We start from the raw sequence: 20,549 nt of genomic DNA, 5'->3' as shown, positions 1-20,549 counted from the left end.
CCCGCCCTGCACCCAGAGTAGCGGAGATGGAAAACTTTGAGGGCGATTTTCTCCCTTTTCTGTTTTAAGAGGTATGCACTTTCAAAAGGCCACACATTCTTCAAATATTGTCAGATCTCCACATGGAAGGCATCATTGCAAAGCTTAGAAACTGTACTATCAATAACTCAAAATGCTCCTGGGCCGACATTTGTCCCTGGATAACGTTATCTGACACATATGGGAACCCCTTCAAGACTGATGGAAAAGCATTCCAGGTGACTACCTCATGAAGCTAGTTAAGATAACGCCAATAGTGTGCCGAGCATCATCAAGGTAAATGCTGGCAACTTGAAAAATCTAAGAACGTGAAACATTTTGCTTTGTTTCCACTTTATATATTATATACATTTATTTTACGTTTATTTCTTTTATTTCTGCATGAATAGTAAATATTACCTAAAACATCATTAGATGTTTCAAACCCATTTAAACAAATGAGAAAATAGAGCTATTATACTTGGTAATGTCTTTATTCAGGAAAACGAGCCAACATTCCATATCTGTGTGTGGCAAAAGTACCTTTGTGACCCTCTAAGATTATCGGTTAATAGAGGACTTGCAACCATGTGATCAAAACGTGCTATGGTCATGAGCGTCCGCCATGATGGTGGATATACAAAGCAACTAGGATGGCAGTTGCTGAAAGCGTGTCTGTAAACAATGCTGAATTTTCTCAGTATTACCATGATTTGAATGCTCGAGCGAAAATTTGATACACAGAGAAGATAGATGTGTGGGTTTTGACCCATATTATTTAAAAAAGTCAGACTTTTCTGAAGAGAAGACGCTTCTACAGACCATCGAGTATGAATACAGGTCATTTCGTCCAATAGTTAAAACATTTCATCCAAAGCCTTTTTCATACGCACCATCAATTATTTTATATTTCAGGTATTTGTTTGTTTGAAAAAAGTAGGCATTCTCAGTGGAATTTGACTGAAGCAAAACACATTTTTGTAAAGCAAATCAGTGGCATAGTACGTGTGCTTCGACACTAAAGGGCGATAACCACATTGGCCACTTGCTGACCCTGGGATGAGTTCACTCCCCCTCGTCATTGCAGGCTGCTCGCTTGCATATCTATGTTTCCAGCTAGATCATATTAAACCTTCAGGTGCGGAGCAGCGCTCTTGCAGGGGCTTCGTTCACGAATCCCAGGCTGAGGTGCGGTCCTACCGACCCGAGACTGTGCTCTTTCGAATGGGGAGGCGCCTGTAAAATTTGGCTTCGCTGCAAGCTCTATTGGCAGAGTTATTCATTTTTAAAGCCGGCTGGATCATGTTAAATTTTTAGGCACAGAGCAGAACTCTCCCGGGGGCGTCGTTCATGAACACCGGAATCAGAATCGCTTTATTAATCCCTGGAGAAAAATTCAAATTTGCTACCAAGCTCCTGAATCAGAGAAGTAAACATGTCTAAAAATAGAAGATAAAATCGTCTGAAAAGGGGGCGTCGTGGCTCAGGTGGATGGAGCGCCGTGCCGGGGACCCGGGTTCAATCCCGACCCGAGGTCGTTTCCCGGTCCCTCCCCGTCTCTCTCCTGCTCATTTCCTGTCTCTGCATCGTCCTATCCAATAAAGGTGGAAAAAGCCCAAAAAAATAATTTTTAAATATTTTTTTTTTAAATCGTCTGAAAAAAGAATAAATAAAAAATTTAAATTCAGTTCAATAACTTCAAGTAAAAGCAAAATGAAGTGATTTTATAAACAATGATTCCTCGATACCTATATTGCTCCTGAGTTAAGGATACAGTATGCACAGTAAGACCGTGTACCACAGTGGCATTGTACAGCTTGACTGCAACAGATAGGAATGATTTCCTGAGTCTCTCAGTTGTGCAGCGTGGAAGAATCAGCCATTTACTGACCGTGCTCCTGTGGCTGATCAGCTCCTCATGTAGAGGGTGGGAAGGGGAGTCTAAGACTGTCTTTATTTTGGACAGTGTCCTCTTCTCCAACACAGTCAGAGAGAGTCCAGTTCCTCGCCTACAACATGGCCGGCCTTCCTGATGATCTTCTGGAGTCTGTTAGTGTCCTTCACCCTCAAGCCGCTGCCCCAGCAGACGACAGCATACAGGATGGCACTGGCTAGCCTGGGCCCGCCCATCCTAAGTGTGACACAACACGAGGGCCTGTTGCGAGCTTAGTCTGGCAAGGCAAGCCAATCAACTTTGAGCATCTCCAACGGCCCTGGGTAGAGGCATGTTCAAGGCAGTGACGTAGTAGAACTGCAACCGGAAGCCATAGATTGTTTACAGAATCTATGCCGGAAGCGCTTCATTCACTAGAAACATTACGAACATGGAGCAGCGGCAAGCCTTTGACACAGCGGTAGATGCTGTATTGAAAGCATTCAACGGGAAGTTCTCATTGAAAACGGAGCAAAGAGCAGCCCTGGAGGTATTTATTCTTCCTGTTACTCAAGCAGTTTCCGTCGCGTCACATACGTCAGAGGAAAGAGTGATGTGATTGGTTTAAGCTTCGTCACAGCCTTTTCTGGCTTCGACCAGTAGCAAACTGAGGCATTTCAGGGAGGCGGGTCAACCACGCCTTTGGGAAACGGTTGGGCTTAATATCTTTGCCAGACCAAATGCTCGCAGAGCTTTGAAGTCGCGTTAGCCAGACTAGGCACTGGCCACCACAGACTCCTAGAACATCCGCAGCATCGTTCGGCAGATGTTGAAGGACCTCAGCCGTCTCAGAAAATGGAGACGGCTCTGGCCCTTTTTGTATACCGTGTCCACGTTTTTGGACCAGTCCGGTTTATTATCCAAGTACTTGTATTCCTCCACCACGTCCACACTGACCCCTCCGATGTTAACAGGGTTCACCGGAGCCCTGATTCTCTTCAGATCGACCACCAGTTCTTTCGTCTTCGTCACGCTGAGTTGTAGGTGGTTCTTCCTGCTCCACGTGACAAAGTTGTCCACCACCATCCTGTCCTCGCTCTCATCACCAGTAATACGTCCAACCACTGCAGAGTCATCAGAAAATTTCTGGAGGTGTGCAGTAGTTGAAATCAGTGGCGTAGAGAGTGAAAAGGAAAGGGGAAAGGGCAGTCCCTTGCGGAGCCCCGGTGTTGCTCATCACTCTTTCCGACACACAGCACTGCAAGCGCACGTACTGTGGTCTGCCAGTCAAATCATCCACAATCCAGGACACCAGTGGGGCATACACCTGCATCGCTGTCAACTTCTCACCCAGTAGAGCCGGTCGGATGGTGTCAAAAGCACTGGAGAAATAAAAAAACATGATCCTCACAGTGCTGGCTGGCTTGTCCAGGTGGCCAAAGACTTTGTTGAGCAGGTAGATGATTGCGTCCTCTACTCCAAGACGGGGCTGGTGGGCGAACTGAAGGGGGTCAAGAAGTGATTGGACCATAGACTGGATCTGCTCCAGGAGGGGTCTCCATGGATTAAAGCAAAAAAATTTTCAATGAAATTCTGAGAATGGTTAACTTAGAACTGATAACTTTATTATCAATTAATTAATGGATTAATATATTCAATTTATTGCACTCTCTTTCCATTGCTTCCGTATATTATTTCTTTGTGGCAAACCACACAAATGCAAGCGCCTGGAATTTTTAGTTTTTTGCACCATGAACTAAATGGCTTTCCGTTTTCACCCATTTCGTACAGCCAAGCCCACCCCCACTTGTTTTTACACCTTTATCGATGGCAGACACATCAGTGCCTTCTTTCATGGAAAGCGCATCCATGCTGCCGAAACCGAAAGCAGAATGACATGCTCCTCTATGCTCGACGTCAATATAGAAAAAAGTTTGGATCTTTGCTTAAATTAAAAATTATAATTTGACCTTACTTTGTGTTGAATACGACTTCAAAAACAATTCAAGATTTTATTAAGAGAAATATTGTGGCCAACACGAGTGTTAAGTTACCTAAAAGATCGCGTGAAGTTGGCTGCTATCTACTTTGCGTTCGTTCTCATTTTCCTCCATCATTTCATAGGCCAGAAACAGATGTTTTGACGTAATTTAACTTCGCAGGCTATGATTATTATTTAACCGTAGTCTTCTAGACATTTTGACTGTTTGGGGCATTGAACGCTGGTGTATGATTTTCAGGGAATAAAGTTTAGCGCATGTCGGAACATCATTGCGCTCGCAGCCTCCCATTCCTCAAACGTCCTTTAAATTGTGATATAACGTAGCTATAAGGCACGGTTCTAACATACCTTACACATTGGCCTAACGAAAATAATTGTTGGGGCGTCTGCTGATTTGTTAGCTATAAATTTAGGTCTAATTACTTCTGACAGTCTGCAAGCATTGCATCGTCGGGTCTTCAAGTCTGGCTGAAGCAGAGGAGCGGGCTTTCCGGGGTTTATTTTTTAACATGCTCTATTTCTATATGTCCAAGTTTGAACTAAGTCATTTTGGCAAGATTTAATTTAATACAAAACAGAAATGGTCAGACACAAGCACGCCAAGCACATGGGAATGTATTTTGCCAATTTTGACAGCGCATGTTTTTTTTAATGCCGCACCGTAGACAGCGAACGTTTAAACATGATCAAACATAGGAAATGAACAACACAAAGCATGGCTCAAAAACAAAAAAGTTAAATAAACCCTGCTGATAGTTGGTGGTGTTGCAACACAGTGTTATAACCCAATCTCTACCCAACCACCCGTCATTTTAATTCTCCTCGGATCAGCACCGACCTCACATTTGGCCTTGGGAGAGTTCAGCTGACGGAAATCCGTCACATGACGGAAAACTTTAATCCATGGGTCTCTCTAGGGTCTTCATGATGTGTGATGTCAATGCACACATTGACAATAAAGATATGTACAGTAAGAATGTGTTAATTTTTTGTAAAATGATTTTAACAATGATTTAGCATTTCCTATCCATTTATTGGCGTTTCACTGTCAAAAAAAGCCCAAAGTCTGTCAGCTTCAGGGGGACTTCCCCCCTGGCCCCCCACCGGGGCTCTGCCCCCTTTCATTTTTGAAAAGTGGAGAAACCTGGGGTCATTTTTATGCAGAAATGTAGAAAATTCTAAAGGCTTCACAAGCTTTCAACTTACATGCACTCATTTCTACACACCATTCGAGACTAAGGACCAACATTCTTAATGTTAATACTGTAACATACCAAAACATCAAGAATATACCTGATGGATAATGACTAGTGCTGTCAAAAATGTCGCGTTATTAACGCGTTAACTTGACTCAATTTTAACGGCGATAATTTTTTTATCGCGAGATTAACGCTCTGTGACATGATGTAGGTTTTTCATAAGCTTTTGAAACTGCCAGGAACTTGGAACAGAGACTTTGTTTAGAAAAACGATAGCAGCTAGACTGTAATGCCACGCCACGCACAGCCAGAGTCCTCTGCCCTCCTCCCCCCAAAGAACCAGCGCAGGCAGGGCGCGCTAGTAGAGATGGGATTTATGGCTCTTTGATGGGATCCGCATCTTTGTGATCCGTTCTTTGAAAAGAGCCGTTCAAAAGACTGGCTCATTTGGCTCTTTTTAAATATTTATTCAGTTTTAAGGAGACAGCGTCTAAAGAAGCCAGATCCCTCTGAACTGTAAACTCAATGCTATCCCAGAAATCCTTCCTGTAATATGCAAATTTGGCCGCCTCTGATTGGACAGCGCGACGCATCAACAGGCAGAAAGTGTAAAAGTACAAAATGTGTTAAATGAGCTGAAACAGTAAAGATCAGATTCAATGCAATATTTATCAACGAACAACTTAAAGTTAATATAATAGTGTACTTTATATTATAATCAAGCATGTCAAGCCTACCGTCACTGTGTAACCTGTCTCTCTGATTAGAGTTGTAGACTAACTCAAGCAGTAGATCACTTCACTCATGGTTCTTTTGCTAGCCCCGGTGTTCGGCTTAGGTTTCACTTTGCAGTGGCTATGTCAAGACGTGTTATGCTTTGCAATACAAAGCAAGCCCATTCACGTTTTTATGCTGACAAGAGAATTACAATGGTTTTTCATGTGACAAAAATGTGCGATTAAATTGCGATTAATCGCGAGTTAACTATGACAGTCGCAACATTAATCGTGATTAAATATTTTAATCGCTTGACAGCACTAATAATGACTAAAAGCTCAGAACTGAATACATACAGGAAAGGTGAGGAAAAGGACCACTGTGCCTACAACCAGATGAAGTCATATACAGTTGTTGTGCTGCACTCACCGAGTTGCTCGCTGCATTACCCCCCATATGGAGATTTTTGAGGAGTTGAGGGGAACCTCCATACTGACCAGCGATCTGCTTCCTGACCTCTGCAGCTACAGTCCTGAATAACAGGAGAGACAGAGTCAGGTTTGAGTGTCATGCATCAACAAAACAACAATACACTGAATGGATAAATATTTCATGACAGCACATGAGTGAAGAACAACTTATTCATAAACGCACAACATCGCCAAGGCTTCATAAGAAACCATGAAACACACTGCTGAAAATTCACCTGCTGTAACCTACAATAATATAAAAGGGCAGGCTTGGTGAACGCAATCACGCCCAGAAACACAAAAGGTTTACACACTCAATGCACTGACAAAACGGCCCACATTCCAGATATCATAGGTAACAGGATGAGGGTTTTTTTTGTCTTGTTTTTTAATTCGGTTTCATTTGTGAATCGCAGAGAACTTGTAAAGACATCAGGGAAGACTAAGTGAATGCAAAAATAACGCCCACAAACACAAAAGGTCCTCGGCCAACAAAACAATATATGATGCAGAAAGAGGCCTTTACAAGCCTGGACTGGTTATTTAGCGAATTAAGGCTTTATATAGGCTTAACGAGTACATACACTATATTGCAGGGGTGAATTATTTTTTCCATGGGGCCACATGAGAAACAGAAAATTTTGTGGAGGGCCGGACCAAAAGGCTGAACTAAATTCTGCATAATATTAATTGTATTTCTTTATATAAAGCAGTAAATAACATTGTTTTTACAAGCCTATAAGACTGGTAAGAGTACGGAAAAAAACGAGGTTGCCTTACAAAAAACGTCATTTATTCAATCAAATTTCCCAAAACAATGGTTAACAAAATGTGAACGTTTGTACCATTTTTTTTCCAGTCACATTCACCCCAAAACACAATAAAGACATCACAATATTGTCTTTCTACTCCAAATATCAAGCAAGATATATCATATAAGGCCAAAAAAATAAATAAATAAATAAATAAATAAAATAAAATAGTGTGTTTCAGGTAACATGAAATTCTAAAAGAGGGTCGGTAGGTAGAAAAAAAGGTTTTTTTTCTTAATTTTTTTTTTTATTGTTTGAAAAATTTAACACAAATAAACATCTTACAAAATAACAAATTGTAACAAATTGTCTGTCAACATTGAAAAAGAAAGAAGTAATCATCTTCTGCCCTGGACAGTCTTTGGCTTTCTTCCGTTTCGTGCCGCGGGATGGCATCTTTAAAGTGCTGATGACACGTTTTTGACATCTTTGGCGATGTTTTATAACATAAAAAGTAATTCCCGATGATCCATATATTAATTCACGAAGGCGCCTATTTTACAAGTTATGATGATAAACGCGGCTATTTGGGCAAATTTGACAGGGCTGCAGCACCCAGGAGACGAAAGAGGAGGAGGAGCTATATGACGTCAGCGAAAGAACCTTCCTCCTAACTTACCAGTTTGTTGTTGATGCGACAGGTGTTCAGTTTGTCATTATTAGTATTATCATCATACATTATTTTATATATATATAAAAAAAGTTATTATGCCTTCACGTTGTGTTGCTGGCTTTTGCTCCAAAACCTACAAGGATGGGGTAAGTTTATTCAAGTTTCCCAGAGATCCCGAGCTGCATGCGAAGTGGGTGAAGCAAGTCAGGCGCACTCGTGACAAGTGGGAGCCCTCACCAACATCCGTCCTGTGCTCTGAACACTTCGATTTGGATTGTTTTGACACCCTTCCCAGCTTAAAAGAATCTCTTGGGTGTGCAGTTCAGCACAAACGCGTGTTACGACCATCAGCAGTGCCTACACAGTGTTGCCAGATTGGGATTTTTCCCGCACAGTTGAGCGGTTTCAAGTGCATTTTGAACATATTTTGGGCTGGAAAACGTCAGCCCAAGTTTTCCAGCCCAAAATATGTTCAAAACCCACCAAAATGCACTTGAAACCTCTCAACTGGGCGGGAAAAATCCCAATCTGGCAACACTGCCAGTATTCCGGAGGGGGTCTACTAGTAGCTATGCCGGATCCAAAGACAGTCCTCCTGTCAGAACATGTGTTGTGAAACGACACAAGATAAAAGGTACGTAGAGCTATAGATTCTACATGATAATCATAAATGTAATCATAAAGTCGGCGTGATATCAGTCATGTATTTGCTTGTGAAAGCTTGCGGCTTTCATGTAACTGCCGCCTAGCAACGAGAGGCAAAGGGTAAAGAGGGTAGACTATCATAGATTCTATTCGGAAGAGATCAACACAATTCTAGACTCCCAGAAGAGGAAGAGCTAGCACTAGAGAGTTCACCGGCGTTTTCATGCGCCATTTCCATTGAGTAGAACCAGAGTAGAACAGCCAGTGAACCGCAGCGTGTTCTCCCGCTGACGTCACAACATGGCCGCGAACCACGGACCCAGTTTTCTTGCGCTGTGCAATTAAAAGTTGGATATTTGCGTAACAACAGCTTCTTTTCACATAATTATAACAGAAATCTAACATGTTTGCCATGTTGTATAGTTTATTTAAGAAATTGCATAGAGTCATGTTCGTGTCATCAGCACTTTAAATCCCCAAGTGTCAACAAAAACAACTCGCGAACTACTTCTGTCAAAACCTCCTGCGCCGGTGGGTGAAAGGTCATTCAGTCTCGAGAAATCTCGCTCTACAAGTCAGCTGACCTTGTACAGTATGGAACCCATGTCAAACCTCGCGAGAGCAGCCGCGACAAGTAAACAACTAAACAACATGGCGCCTCAGTCTGGAAAACGCCAATTCGGATTGTTTTTGCACCATCTGGTGGTGTATCTACTATGATTGGAATATTTTTGGAGCAATTATAACGTATTTGATGATCAGATACATTGTCACGTGGTGTTGCTGGGATGTTTTCACGGAGTTGGTAAGGGGGCGCACGCCGAGAGTAAGAGGGCGCAGCGCCCCTGTTCCCCGTTTAGACGAAAGCCTGAATATCGAGGAAAATTTGTAATAAAAATTTTACGGTCAGTAATTTCGCCGCCGAAATTCTCGGTCGGTCGGGTTACCGGAAACACACTTTTTTTTTTTTATTTGGCCTTATAATAATGATGCCCACATTTGTAGTCTAATCACAGTGAGAGAAATCTAGTTTGTTCAGTGAGAGTAATCTAGTCTCTGTTGGTTTTTAACGAGTACATCGAAGTCAGGTTGAATGTCTGAGGTGGAGATGCGAAGCACAGCTGACAGATGATCATCGGTGAGAGAGGATCTATACCTGGATTTGTTAAACTTCATCACTGAAAATGTTTGTTCACATATGTAGGTAGAGCCAAAGAGAACAAACATCTTCTGAGCATGTCTCCTCGGTGTAGGCATCAGATCTACAGATCGGCTCAGGCTCCGGCGCCTGCTGGTGACATCACACTGTGATTGGCTGGACCGTTTGAAGGATGACGTACAAGTTTGTGGTTGGTCTGGACAAATTACGGAAGTAGTTATCGCGGGATTAGGTTTCGTGGGATTTCATGTCATGTTCATGTCGCGTGCATTGCATTTTTGTTGAACACAACTTCAAAATAAAAGCAATTCACATTCAGTCCATGCATGAGGTAAAATTAGAAAATACGTTTATTTTGTAATTTCTAATTAACCTTACGCAGGCCGGTCAGAATGAACCAAAGGGCCGGATGCGGCCCGCGGGCCGGAAAATGCCCAGGTCTGCTATATTGTGAGAAGTGCACACCTGACCATGACACCTATATGTGGTTCTTCCCCAAACTGTTGCCACAAAGTTGGAAGCGCACAACTGTCTGGAATGCCTTTGTCAGCTGTAACATCTTCGTTCCCGTCACTGAAACCAAGAAGCCCAAACATGTTCCAGCATGACAATGTCACTGTGCACATGAAGGCATAGTTTGCCAAGGATGAACTGGGAGAACTCAAGGTTTTCTGCACAGAACATTGACCTCAAACCCACTGAACACCTCTGGGATGAACTGGAACACTGACTGCTTCCCAGGCCTCCTCACCCAACATCAGTGCCTGATCTCATTAATGCTCTTGTGGATGAATGAGCACACAAATCCCCACAGCCACACACACACAAAAAAAAAGTTTGTGGAAGCCTCATCAGAAGGGCAGAGGTTATTACAACAGCAAAGAGGAACCAAATCTGGATTGAGATGTTCAACAAGCACATATTGGTGTGATAGGTGTCCATAGACTTTTGGATATACAGTGGTGCTTGAAAGTTTGTGAACCCTTTAGAATTTTCTATATTTCTGCATAAATATGACCTAAAACATCATCAGATTTTCACACAAGTCCTAAAAGTAGATAAAGAGAACCCAGTTAAACAAATGAGACAAAAATATTATACTTGGTCATTTATTTATTGAGGAAAATGATCCAATATTACATATCTGTGAGTGGCAAAAGTATGTGAACCTCTAGGATTAGCAGGTCATTTGAAGGTGAAATTCGAGTCAGGTGTTTTCAATCAATGGGATGACAATCAGGTGTGAGTGGGCACCGTTTTATTTAAAGAACAGGGATCTATCAAAGTCTGATCTTCACAACACATGTTTGTGGAAGTGTATCATGGCACGAACAATGGAGATTTCTGAGGACCTCAGAAAAAGCGTTGTTGATGCTCATCAGGCTGGAAAAGGTTACAAAACCATCTCTAAAGAGTTTGGACTCCACCAATCCACAGTCAGACAGATTGTGTACAAATGGAGGAAATTCAAGACCATTGTTACCCTCCCCAGGAGTGGTCGACCAACAAAGATCACTCCAAGAGCAAGGCGTGCAATAGTCGGCCAGGTCACAAAGGACCCCAGGGTAACTTCTAAGCAACTGAAGGCCTCTCTCACATTGGCTAATGTTAATGTTCATGAGTCCACCATCAGGAGAACACTGAACAACAAATGGTGTGCATGGCAGGGCTGCAAGGAGAAAGCCACTGCTCTCCAAAAAGAACATTGCTGCTCGTCTGCAGCTTGTTAAAGATCATGTGGACAAGCCAGAAGGCTATTGGAAAAATGTTTTGTGGATGGATGAGACCAAAATAAAAAACTTTTTGGTTTAAATGAGAAGTGTTATGTTTGGAGAAAGGAAAAACACTGCATTCCAGCATAAGAACCTGATCCCATCTGTGAAACATGGTATCATCATGGTTTGAGCCTGTTTTGCTGCATCTGGGCCAGGACGGCTTGCCATCATTGATGGAACAATGAATTCTGAATTATACCAGCAAATTCTAAAGGAAAACATCAGGACATCTGTCCATGAACTGAATCTCAAGAGAAGGTGGGTCATCCAGCAAGACAACGACCCTAAGCACACAAGCCGTTCTACCAAAGAATGGTTAAAGAAGAATAAAGTTAATGTTTTGGAATGGCCAAGTCAAAGTCCTGACCTTTATCCAATCGAAATGTTGTGGAAGGACCTGAAGCGAGCAGTTCATGTGAGGAAACATCCCAGAGCTGAAGCTGTTCTGTACGGAGGAATGGGCTAAAATTCCTCCAAGCTGGTGTGCAGGACTGAGCAACAGTTACCAGAAACGTTTAGTTGCAGTTATTGCTGCACAAGGGGGTCACACCAGATACTGAAAGCAAAGGTTCACATACTTTTGCCACTCTCAGATATGTAATATTGGATCATTTTCCTCAATAAATAAATGAGCAAGTATAATATTTTTGTCTCATTTGTTTAACTGGGTTCTCTTTATCTACTTTTAGGACTTGTGTGAAAATCAGATGTTGTTTTGGGTCATATTTATGCAGAAATCTAGAAAATTTTCAAGGGTTCATAAATTTTCAAGCACCACTATATTTCAAAAAACTCATAACTTGCTACAGCAGTGACAAAATAGCAGTCAGAAATGCATTTCTACATTTTATAAAATGAGAAATAGAATTCTGATGATAAAAAAAAAAAAAAGTGCCTTCAGTTCCCCTTTAAAACTCTCAGCTCATGTTTCATGGCGTGAGTGCCAGGACAGTTCCAATACACACTGTGCACATCACTGCAATGACACTTGGAGCAGAAACACAACATGAGGATAAGATCTTGTTTTCCCAAGTTGTGAAACAGCTTCATCTTTTTTTTTCCCCATTCTTTGAGTATTGACTGGAACAAATAACACCTAGACTATGCTTAATAGTCCATGTCCATGCTCTACATGACACAGATGCATCGTAAATAACCCGTTTAAAAATTCCCTCACAGGGCAAAAAGACAGTGGTTTAGCATTTTCTGTCAGCATACTATTTTCAACTTCTTTGCCCATAGCAGCGCCAAAAAAAAAAAAAAAATTCCCCAAAATAGAAGAGGGTCAAAGAGGGGGGAAAAAAAAAGCCAAACTGGGAGGGCTGATTCTACAGTAACGTCTCTGCTTGTCAAGGAAATTTGGTCCCATGGAAATCAAGAGCATTTTACAGCCTTAGGAAAAAACTGAAGGGGGGATAAAGCCAGAGTGTCAGTCAGTGCGTTTACATGCACATAGAGAAAATTGAATTTCTGCCGTAGCTCGACTGAAATCGAAGTTCTAAATGCCATGGAAACACCTTAGCTCGGCTGAAATCGAACCGAACTGGATTTCTCGTAATCGAGCTACACGACCTAGATTATGCGATTGTAGCAGAGCTACTTAGTGCATGTAAACCCTATTGAGCTACGTAGTCGAGCTACTTATTTCAGCACTGCCCCTTCCGGAAGTGACGAGTGACAAGACCACAAGCGGGAAACACAACAGCCTCGGTCGGCATGACAACAGTAGTAGAAATGCGGACGGACGGACCTGTCCTCATCGTCGTTCTTCTTGTGAACACGGAACTGATAACCTTTGTTTATACTCTTGAACAGCTCTTCTTCATGACGACAACCGGAAGTGTACCAACACGATGGGGCGTGTAGCGCCACCTGTGGCTCGGGTGCACAATGTACCTCACACAATAGCTCGATTTCCTTGTGTGCATGTAGGATTGGATTTCTCTGGATTACCCCTGCTGGGACCCTTAGCTCGATTACCGACAGTAGCTCGATTTGGATGTGCATGTAAACGCACCGAGTGACGCAGTAACTCACACAGCCATAACATGAGAATCCAGACTCATTTATAATTAGCTCAGTTTTTCTTCATGAGAACAATCAGAACAATTTGATCTTCCAAACAAAACAATCCGAATCCACTGAAAAGTCAGGCAGGAGTAGCGATTTTCCTCAAAGTTCATTAACCAACCTAATTAGCAACTTGTTAATGAGAAATCAAAAAACCAAAAAGTAACTTTTGTGCAGACTGATCAGATCTTCCAAACAAAAATAATCAATCAAAATCCAATGAAAACTCAGGAAGGAGTCGCAATTTTTGTGAATTGTGGACAGACGCCGCATGATGGCAGTCACTCGTCAGTATATGGCTGTGTGAGCTAATAAGGCCAAAAAAAAAAAATTTGTTTCCAATTACATGCCTTGAAAAATTAGGGTAGGTCGGTAGGGGTTTTTTTTTTTTGGAAAAAAAAACGTGTTTCCGTGGCCATCACCACTCTTTTCCCGCCATATTCACAATAAAATATCCACCCACCCAGCACCCTGACTGCATGTTTGCAGGTATTCTGTTTTCAGAAATAAACACTAAAGAACACTTTTCAAAGATTTATTTCGAGCCACACACAAACTTCACACTGAACATGTGCGTTGAACTGTAAAGATCAGCTGTTCAATGTCTACTTCCCATATGGCCTGTAGCAAATGTCTTTTCTGCCTTTTTGAAGGCACTCATCACATACTTCAATAACTTAAATCTTTTTCTCAGATCTGGTTTAACACAGACAGAGTCTTTAAGACAATAGGCCATTATTAAAAAAATGTTCTATTTCCGGTCCACCGGCCGGGTGAGTGCCGTTTGTGCGGGTGAAATTTTTTTTTTTTTAACGCCGGTTTTTCGACATTTTTTTTCGGGTTCGTAAATCTAAAATCAAACTTGACATTTCCGCATTCCCAGGGCTTTCCACTAAGGCTCATACTAGCCAGCCATGACAAATAAGTAGCCAGCCAGGGGGGAGTAAACAAAATAAACTCCTGTGCACGCAGTTCCCAGGGTTAAGTGTATTTTCCACAGACCATTTATTTATTTACTTTACTCAAATACAAAGTAAAATGGCAAATCTTTTCTTTTCTTGTGTATTGCATCATGAGGCGTTCCTGGCTTGTAAATCTCTTATTTTCAGTGCATGATACATTCACGCAGCTGAGCATGCTATGAATTAACAACGACAACGGTCTTCAGTGGGGCTTCGCCCACTTAGCACACTACTGCCTCCGCATGTCGGGGCGCGGATGAGTTACTCTCCCTTGATCAACGGTTCAGTTTGACATTATTGTCAGTCCGTTAGATAAACATTTAATTTTATTAAAATCGAAAATTAATATTTAGAGCCTGTGGGTTACAAAAATAGTCATTAAAGTAGCCGGCTGGACTTAATTGTGTGGCCGGCAGCCGGCGCTTGTTGAAAGCCCTGTCGAATCAGCTCTGCGCATGCACCATGCGGCACAAAAAAATGGCAGCCACCATGAAGGAAGGCGATCCGGAGTTTTCAAACATTTGCTGAAGTGTGAAATCGCAAAATGGTATTCTAGCGAACAACAAAAAAGAGTAAAGATTCAGAAAAACAAATCATTCAGTGATCATTTTAATAGTGTAATTTCATCTGAACTAGGCCTAACGCTCGATTTAGAACTACAAAAAGTCCGTGTGTCGGACATTTTAAGTACCTTTGTAAAAGTTTTGCAAATGTTGCAGTCAGCATTTAAAATGCTAACTTCAAGTTTTTGTACAAGTTTCAGTTGATTTAACTGTCATATTTTATTAAATGTGTCTGATTTTGTAATAAAAAAGTACTGAAAGAAAAAGCAAACAGCATTGCGATTTCTTATCCATCCATATATAATAAAAAAAAAAAAAATTTTTTTTAAAAATCCCTCCCTCCCGACTGATTTTTTTTGCCCACCCAGTGGACAGGAAACGGATTTTTTTTTTAAGGATGGCCATATGGACAAATGTCTGTTCTTCCAAATCCACTGCTATAGTAGGCCATTTCAACAGGATACGTACAGTTGAGAGGCACTCTGACACCACAAACTGAGGCAAGAAAATGTTCGGGAGGTATTACTGGCACACAGTGAGCGCTGTTTGTTGTTGGGGTGTCAATCGATGCTTTGCGTAGATGATTTCTATATTTACTCTAGAACTACTGGTACAAGCTAAACAATCTTCAATGTCTTTTTTTTTTTTCTAGCGACATAATTTGTCCAAGACTGGGCTTGGGCTGTGCAAGACACGCGTCGTTCAGCAAACAAACCACCGCCATTTTCATTTCTTCCTGTTAGAGGTAGTCACTCGCATGCGTACAACCGGCCGTTTATGATGCAAGAGACACTCGCGCCAAGCATCACGTACGGACGTTGGTCTATGACCAGGGACAACCACGCTGTGTGCATCCGTGAACGTTTTGTAAACTGAGAGGGGGTCGGAAAGACCCGGGGGGAGGTCGGTCGGGTAACCGGAAACCAAGGTGGTTTTTTTTGTCCTAATAAATAAGCAATGCTGCAACGTCAACCATACATCATATCACAGACCAGGAGAAAACACAAGAAAAAAAAATGCCTGGAAACTTGTTTATCAAACCTAAGAGCATATAATAACTGGATCATTTAAGCCAGATTGATCATCTGCACAACCGAGATTATTGAATACCTTCCTGTCCAAAAAGGCTCGTGGCCTAGTGGTTAGCGTGTCCGACTCTCAAGCGGGAGATCGTGAGTTCTGCTCACGGTCAGGTCATACCAAAGACCATCATTAAAAAAATGGTACCTACTGCCATCCAGCAAGGCATGCTGCAATACAGACGCGAGTGGGGAGTCGAACTCTCACGGCTACCAGAGGACCAGCCCCCCACTGTAACCCTAGCTATGTAATAGGCGAGAGGCTGAGGGCTACGGAAACGGAGATCGGCGCTGCCCTATGCGCCACATGGCGTGGGAAGGACTTTGACTTTCCTTTCCAAAAATGTCCATCAAACTCTCAGTAATCAGATTTAACCTCCTAAGGCCCAAGCTGTTTTTTTACATGCATTTTTTATTTCTCTTTGCTATTTGGGCTTATTAGAACCTGATTAGAATAAAAACTAAGCATCATCTTTTGATAAGATGTACTTTTAGAGAAAACGTATGTCCACATATGTGGATTCTTGTTCCGAATTTCCATAAAGTGCTGTCCACGCATGTGACCGCTAAGCCCTAGGAGGTTAAAGGTGAATCAGGTAACATTTGTGGAAAAACAGGTCTAACAGTTAAATAGGTGAAGTTGAAGAAGATTGGGATTTTTTTTTTTTTTTTAAATACACACACATTCAGCCCACATACACATACCAATGGGCAGCACCGTGGTGTCGTGGTTAGCACGGTCACATCATGGAAAGAAGGTTCTGGGTTTGAGCCCAGTGGTCGACGAGGGCCTTTGCATGTTCTCCCCGTGTCTGTGTGGGTTACTTCCGGGTGCTCCAGTTTCCCCCACAGTCCAAAGACATGCAGTTAGGTTAACTGGCTACTCTAAATTGTCTAATCTATGGACATGTGGTTAGGATAGCATGGGGGGGCTGAAATGCCCTGGAGCAAGGCACCCAACCCCCAACTGGTCCCTAGGCGCTGGAGCATAGCTGCCCACTGCTCTGGGTATGTGTGCGCGCGCTCATTGCTCACTTGCGTGTGTGCACGCTTCAGATGGGTTAAATACAGAGTTTGAATTTCACTGTGCTCGAGTGTGCATATGACAAATTAAGGCGGCATCTTCTTACACAAAGCTCTGCCCCCAAAACTAACACCAACTTGAGTTGCCATTAGCGAGACCTGTCATGACATCACTTTCACGCACAAACAATCACCTGCTTGAAAGCCAAGTTTCATCTCTATAAACATGCAACTTCTCATAATGAGGATGTTTAATGAGGGAAGTGTTGGAGGCGTGTCTCTAAATTACTGACAAGAAGCCATTCTAAATATAAACAATCGAAACTGGAAGGCAGGTTATTTTTCCCAGCTACGCAATACATTTGTTCTGTAACAATAGCTTAAACCTTTTTTTTTTTTTAAATAATTTCTACCAAAAAGTTTTGCACATAAAAAAATGCAAAAGCCAAAACAGAAACATGTCAACTGACAAGGTAGAGTAATATTACAGGATTTTACACAAATGACTTCATAGTTTTATTTATTGTGACACTGGAGACGAGAACACAGTTTTGCTGAAATAATTGGTTTTTTTCGCGGTCCAGTTTCCATCAAATCCAGCGCTCTGATTGGCAGCGAGCGGGTCTGTATCCTACGATATGGACCCCAGTTACGGACCTCTGGCAACTCACTCGTTCACAACAACACAGTAGCAATTTCTGTCAACATTTATTTTCACACTTCTCAGGAGAATAGCATTAATTTTACAGCACGGCTAGCGATAACGACAGTCTTCAGAGCGAAAGTGAGTTTTACTACCCTGAGGAAGAAGAAATAAATAAAACATTTCAGGAGAAAGCTAAAAACCTGTAACTCTTGCTAACGCAGAGCAAAAACATGGCTGAATCCTGAATGACTCAATTTTGTATAAAATAGGGGACTACATAGGCGGCAAAATGTAGTTTTTTTCCTGCTATGGAAGTGCACTTGTATACCAAGGAGGAAGCAATTTGCATTACAGCTGTGAATGAGGATTCAAAATAGCATTAATTTTACAGCATGGATAGCGATAACGACAGTGTTCACAGCGAAAGCGAGTTTTACTACCCTGAGGAAGACAAAATAACATTTCAGGAGAAAGCTAAAAACCTCTAACTGTTGCTAACGCCAAGCAAAAACATGGCTGAATGACTCAATTTTGTATAAATAGGGGACTACATAGGCAGCAAAATGTAGTTTTTTTTCCTGCCATGGAAGTGCACTTGTATACCGAGGAGGAAGCCATTTGCATTACAGCCATGAATGAGGATTCAAAATGGCGGCTCAGCTCGGTTTTCCCTTTCGGGCGCTCTCATTTTCTGTTAGAATTTGGTAAAGAAAAAAAATAAATATATTATTTACCAGCTTAAGGTCGGTCCGTATGGTGAAACACCGTGACCTCGGCCCAGAGGGCCTCGCTCAGTACTTTCAAGACCTCAGTCACGGTATTTAACGATACGGACCTCCCAGCTGGTAAATAGCACATGTATTTTCAGGCCATATGCATTGTTTGCTAAGCATCTGAACGTGGAGTGCGTGTCTGACATGATGTAGAGGACTTTTACTGACGTCACAGATTTTTGTTTTTCATACAGCATCTGCCATATTACGGGGCAAACAAAGAAACAGCCGTGACAGTTAATAATGAAAATCAAGACGACTGAAGCTAGTACAATCTCTCTGAAAGGATTAATTTTTTTTGATATACCAGCAGATCGTGTTACATCCAAAAGCTGAAGCATCCAGGCATCACAGATCCATATAATTTACCCAGAAATGTATTTATTTATTTTGCACACTGTGCTCGCGCTCTGTGTGCGTACGTGCGCTGACTGCTTCCAAAGGGTTGAATGCAAAGCAGGGATTTCGCTGTGCTTGAGTGACAAAAATAAAGGTTTCTTCTTCTTCTTAATTTACCCACAAAATGTATTTATTCCACTTGAAACATTCAGAAAACCAGCTACCAGATTTGGGACATGACGACATCCTGAACTATTTAGTATTTGGGATTTCTAAATACACTGGAAATGCTAAAGGCATACGAAAGTAGAGATGCCTACCGATATTTCAAGGCATGTTTCGTGCCAGAATGTTATAGGACAGGGCTTTTCAAAGTGTGGGGCGCGCCTCCCCTAGGGGGTGCCAGAGTTCTTCGGGGGGGGGGGGGGGGGGGGGGGCGCAACGTGAGGAAAAATAAACTAGAATAAAATTACTGTTGCGGACATTTAGCGAACTTCAGCTAGCCTTTACCAGAGACAAAATGGATCGATTTTTAGTACCTAAAGCTACAGTGAGTGAGGAGACAGAGTCTGGGCCAAGCAAAAAAAAGAAGAAAGTATGACCACGATTATTTAAAGTTTGGATTTTCATGGACTGGATCTGAAGATGCTCCACTGCCACAGTGAGTTGTCTGCCAAGAGGTGCTAGCTAACAATGCTATGAGATGTTTAAAATGTATAAAACAAGATGTTTTTAAAAAAAAAAAAAAAGCACAGATGTTTAAAATGTGTAAAAGAAAAAAAAAAAACGTGTACAACCATTTTTTTTTTAAATACGAATGGAACATTAAGTATAGCAACAACAAAAATTGTAAGGGGGGGCACTGTTGTTTATTTGCTCTCTGAGGGGGTCTCACTCTTCCACACTTTGAAAACCCCTGTTATAGGAAATTCCCAATAAAGAAATATACTTTATTATGACAAAGGTAAGCTCAAGTGTGGACTTCTAATAGTAATAAACAAGCCAGAGCCAAATCTACATCATCAGTACATAGACATGCTGCTAGTCAAGCCAAGCCTTAGGCCAAATAAAATACGTCACATCCAAAGCCCACATCCAGATCTACACTTTAACGTTACACAGATGTTTCACACTAACCTGATATAAAATGTTCTCCACACATGGGAATGTTTATCATCCGGTCTTCCCATTTAGCTGCACCTCACCATTTTTCTCATCTTTCTGGGTTCGCCGGGAAGCAGTGAAACTAGGCTCATCTCCAAGTCTGTTATTACATCCAAAAGCACTACAGATCTCTGGCATTGTTCTTTTCGATGGAACTTCTACAAATTTATCTGTAGCTATTTACTGAATTGAGCATCCAGACACTCACGTACACTTGTGCAGGTCGCTGGCAAACACAAAGCTCGCCCGGCAACATGGCGGCGTAAACAAACCCGCAGTTACGATAACGTCATGTCAAAGGTCTCGAAAGGCACATATTGCACATAATACTAAATAGGCACTCAAGTCTATTACAAGCTAGCTGAGATGAAAGCTTGCAACTTTGCAAACCTAAGGCTTATTTGACACGAGATTTCCTCAAATCGAATCGTGACTCATAGGATGAGTTTGTTGGATTATCGTTCAACTCACTTCCCTGTTATAATGTACAAATTTCATTTCAAAAGGAAAAATGACAACGTGGAAAGAAGAATCTTTGCAAACATGAAAATGTGCTTTTGTTTTAGGCTCATGACGCCTTTTTTCAGAATAAATTTGGTTTACTTCTCCTGGTACATGCCCACAAACAACTCAGAATAAATACCGTG

General features: G+C 41.8%; 1 protein-coding gene across 19 annotated transcripts in view; it reads right to left on the bottom strand.

The window, feature by feature from the left end:
* dock7 (dedicator of cytokinesis 7) overlaps nt 1–20,549 on the bottom strand; it is a 251,625-nt gene that overhangs the window by 190,639 nt on the left and 40,437 nt on the right. For all 19 annotated transcript variants that reach the window (XM_060919936.1, XM_060919938.1, XM_060919940.1 and 16 more), the window contains exon 2: nt 6,239–6,341. In XM_060919936.1, the coding sequence (XP_060775919.1) occupies nt 6,239–6,341 (103 nt within the window). The remainder of the gene's footprint in view (nt 1–6,238; nt 6,342–20,549) is intronic.

Source organism: Neoarius graeffei, chromosome 4 (assembly GCF_027579695.1).
Source record: "Neoarius graeffei isolate fNeoGra1 chromosome 4, fNeoGra1.pri, whole genome shotgun sequence".
NCBI lineage: Eukaryota > Metazoa > Chordata > Actinopteri > Siluriformes > Ariidae > Neoarius > Neoarius graeffei.
Note: the sequence above shows the minus strand (reverse complement) of the source record. Positions and strands in the feature narration are given on the sequence as shown.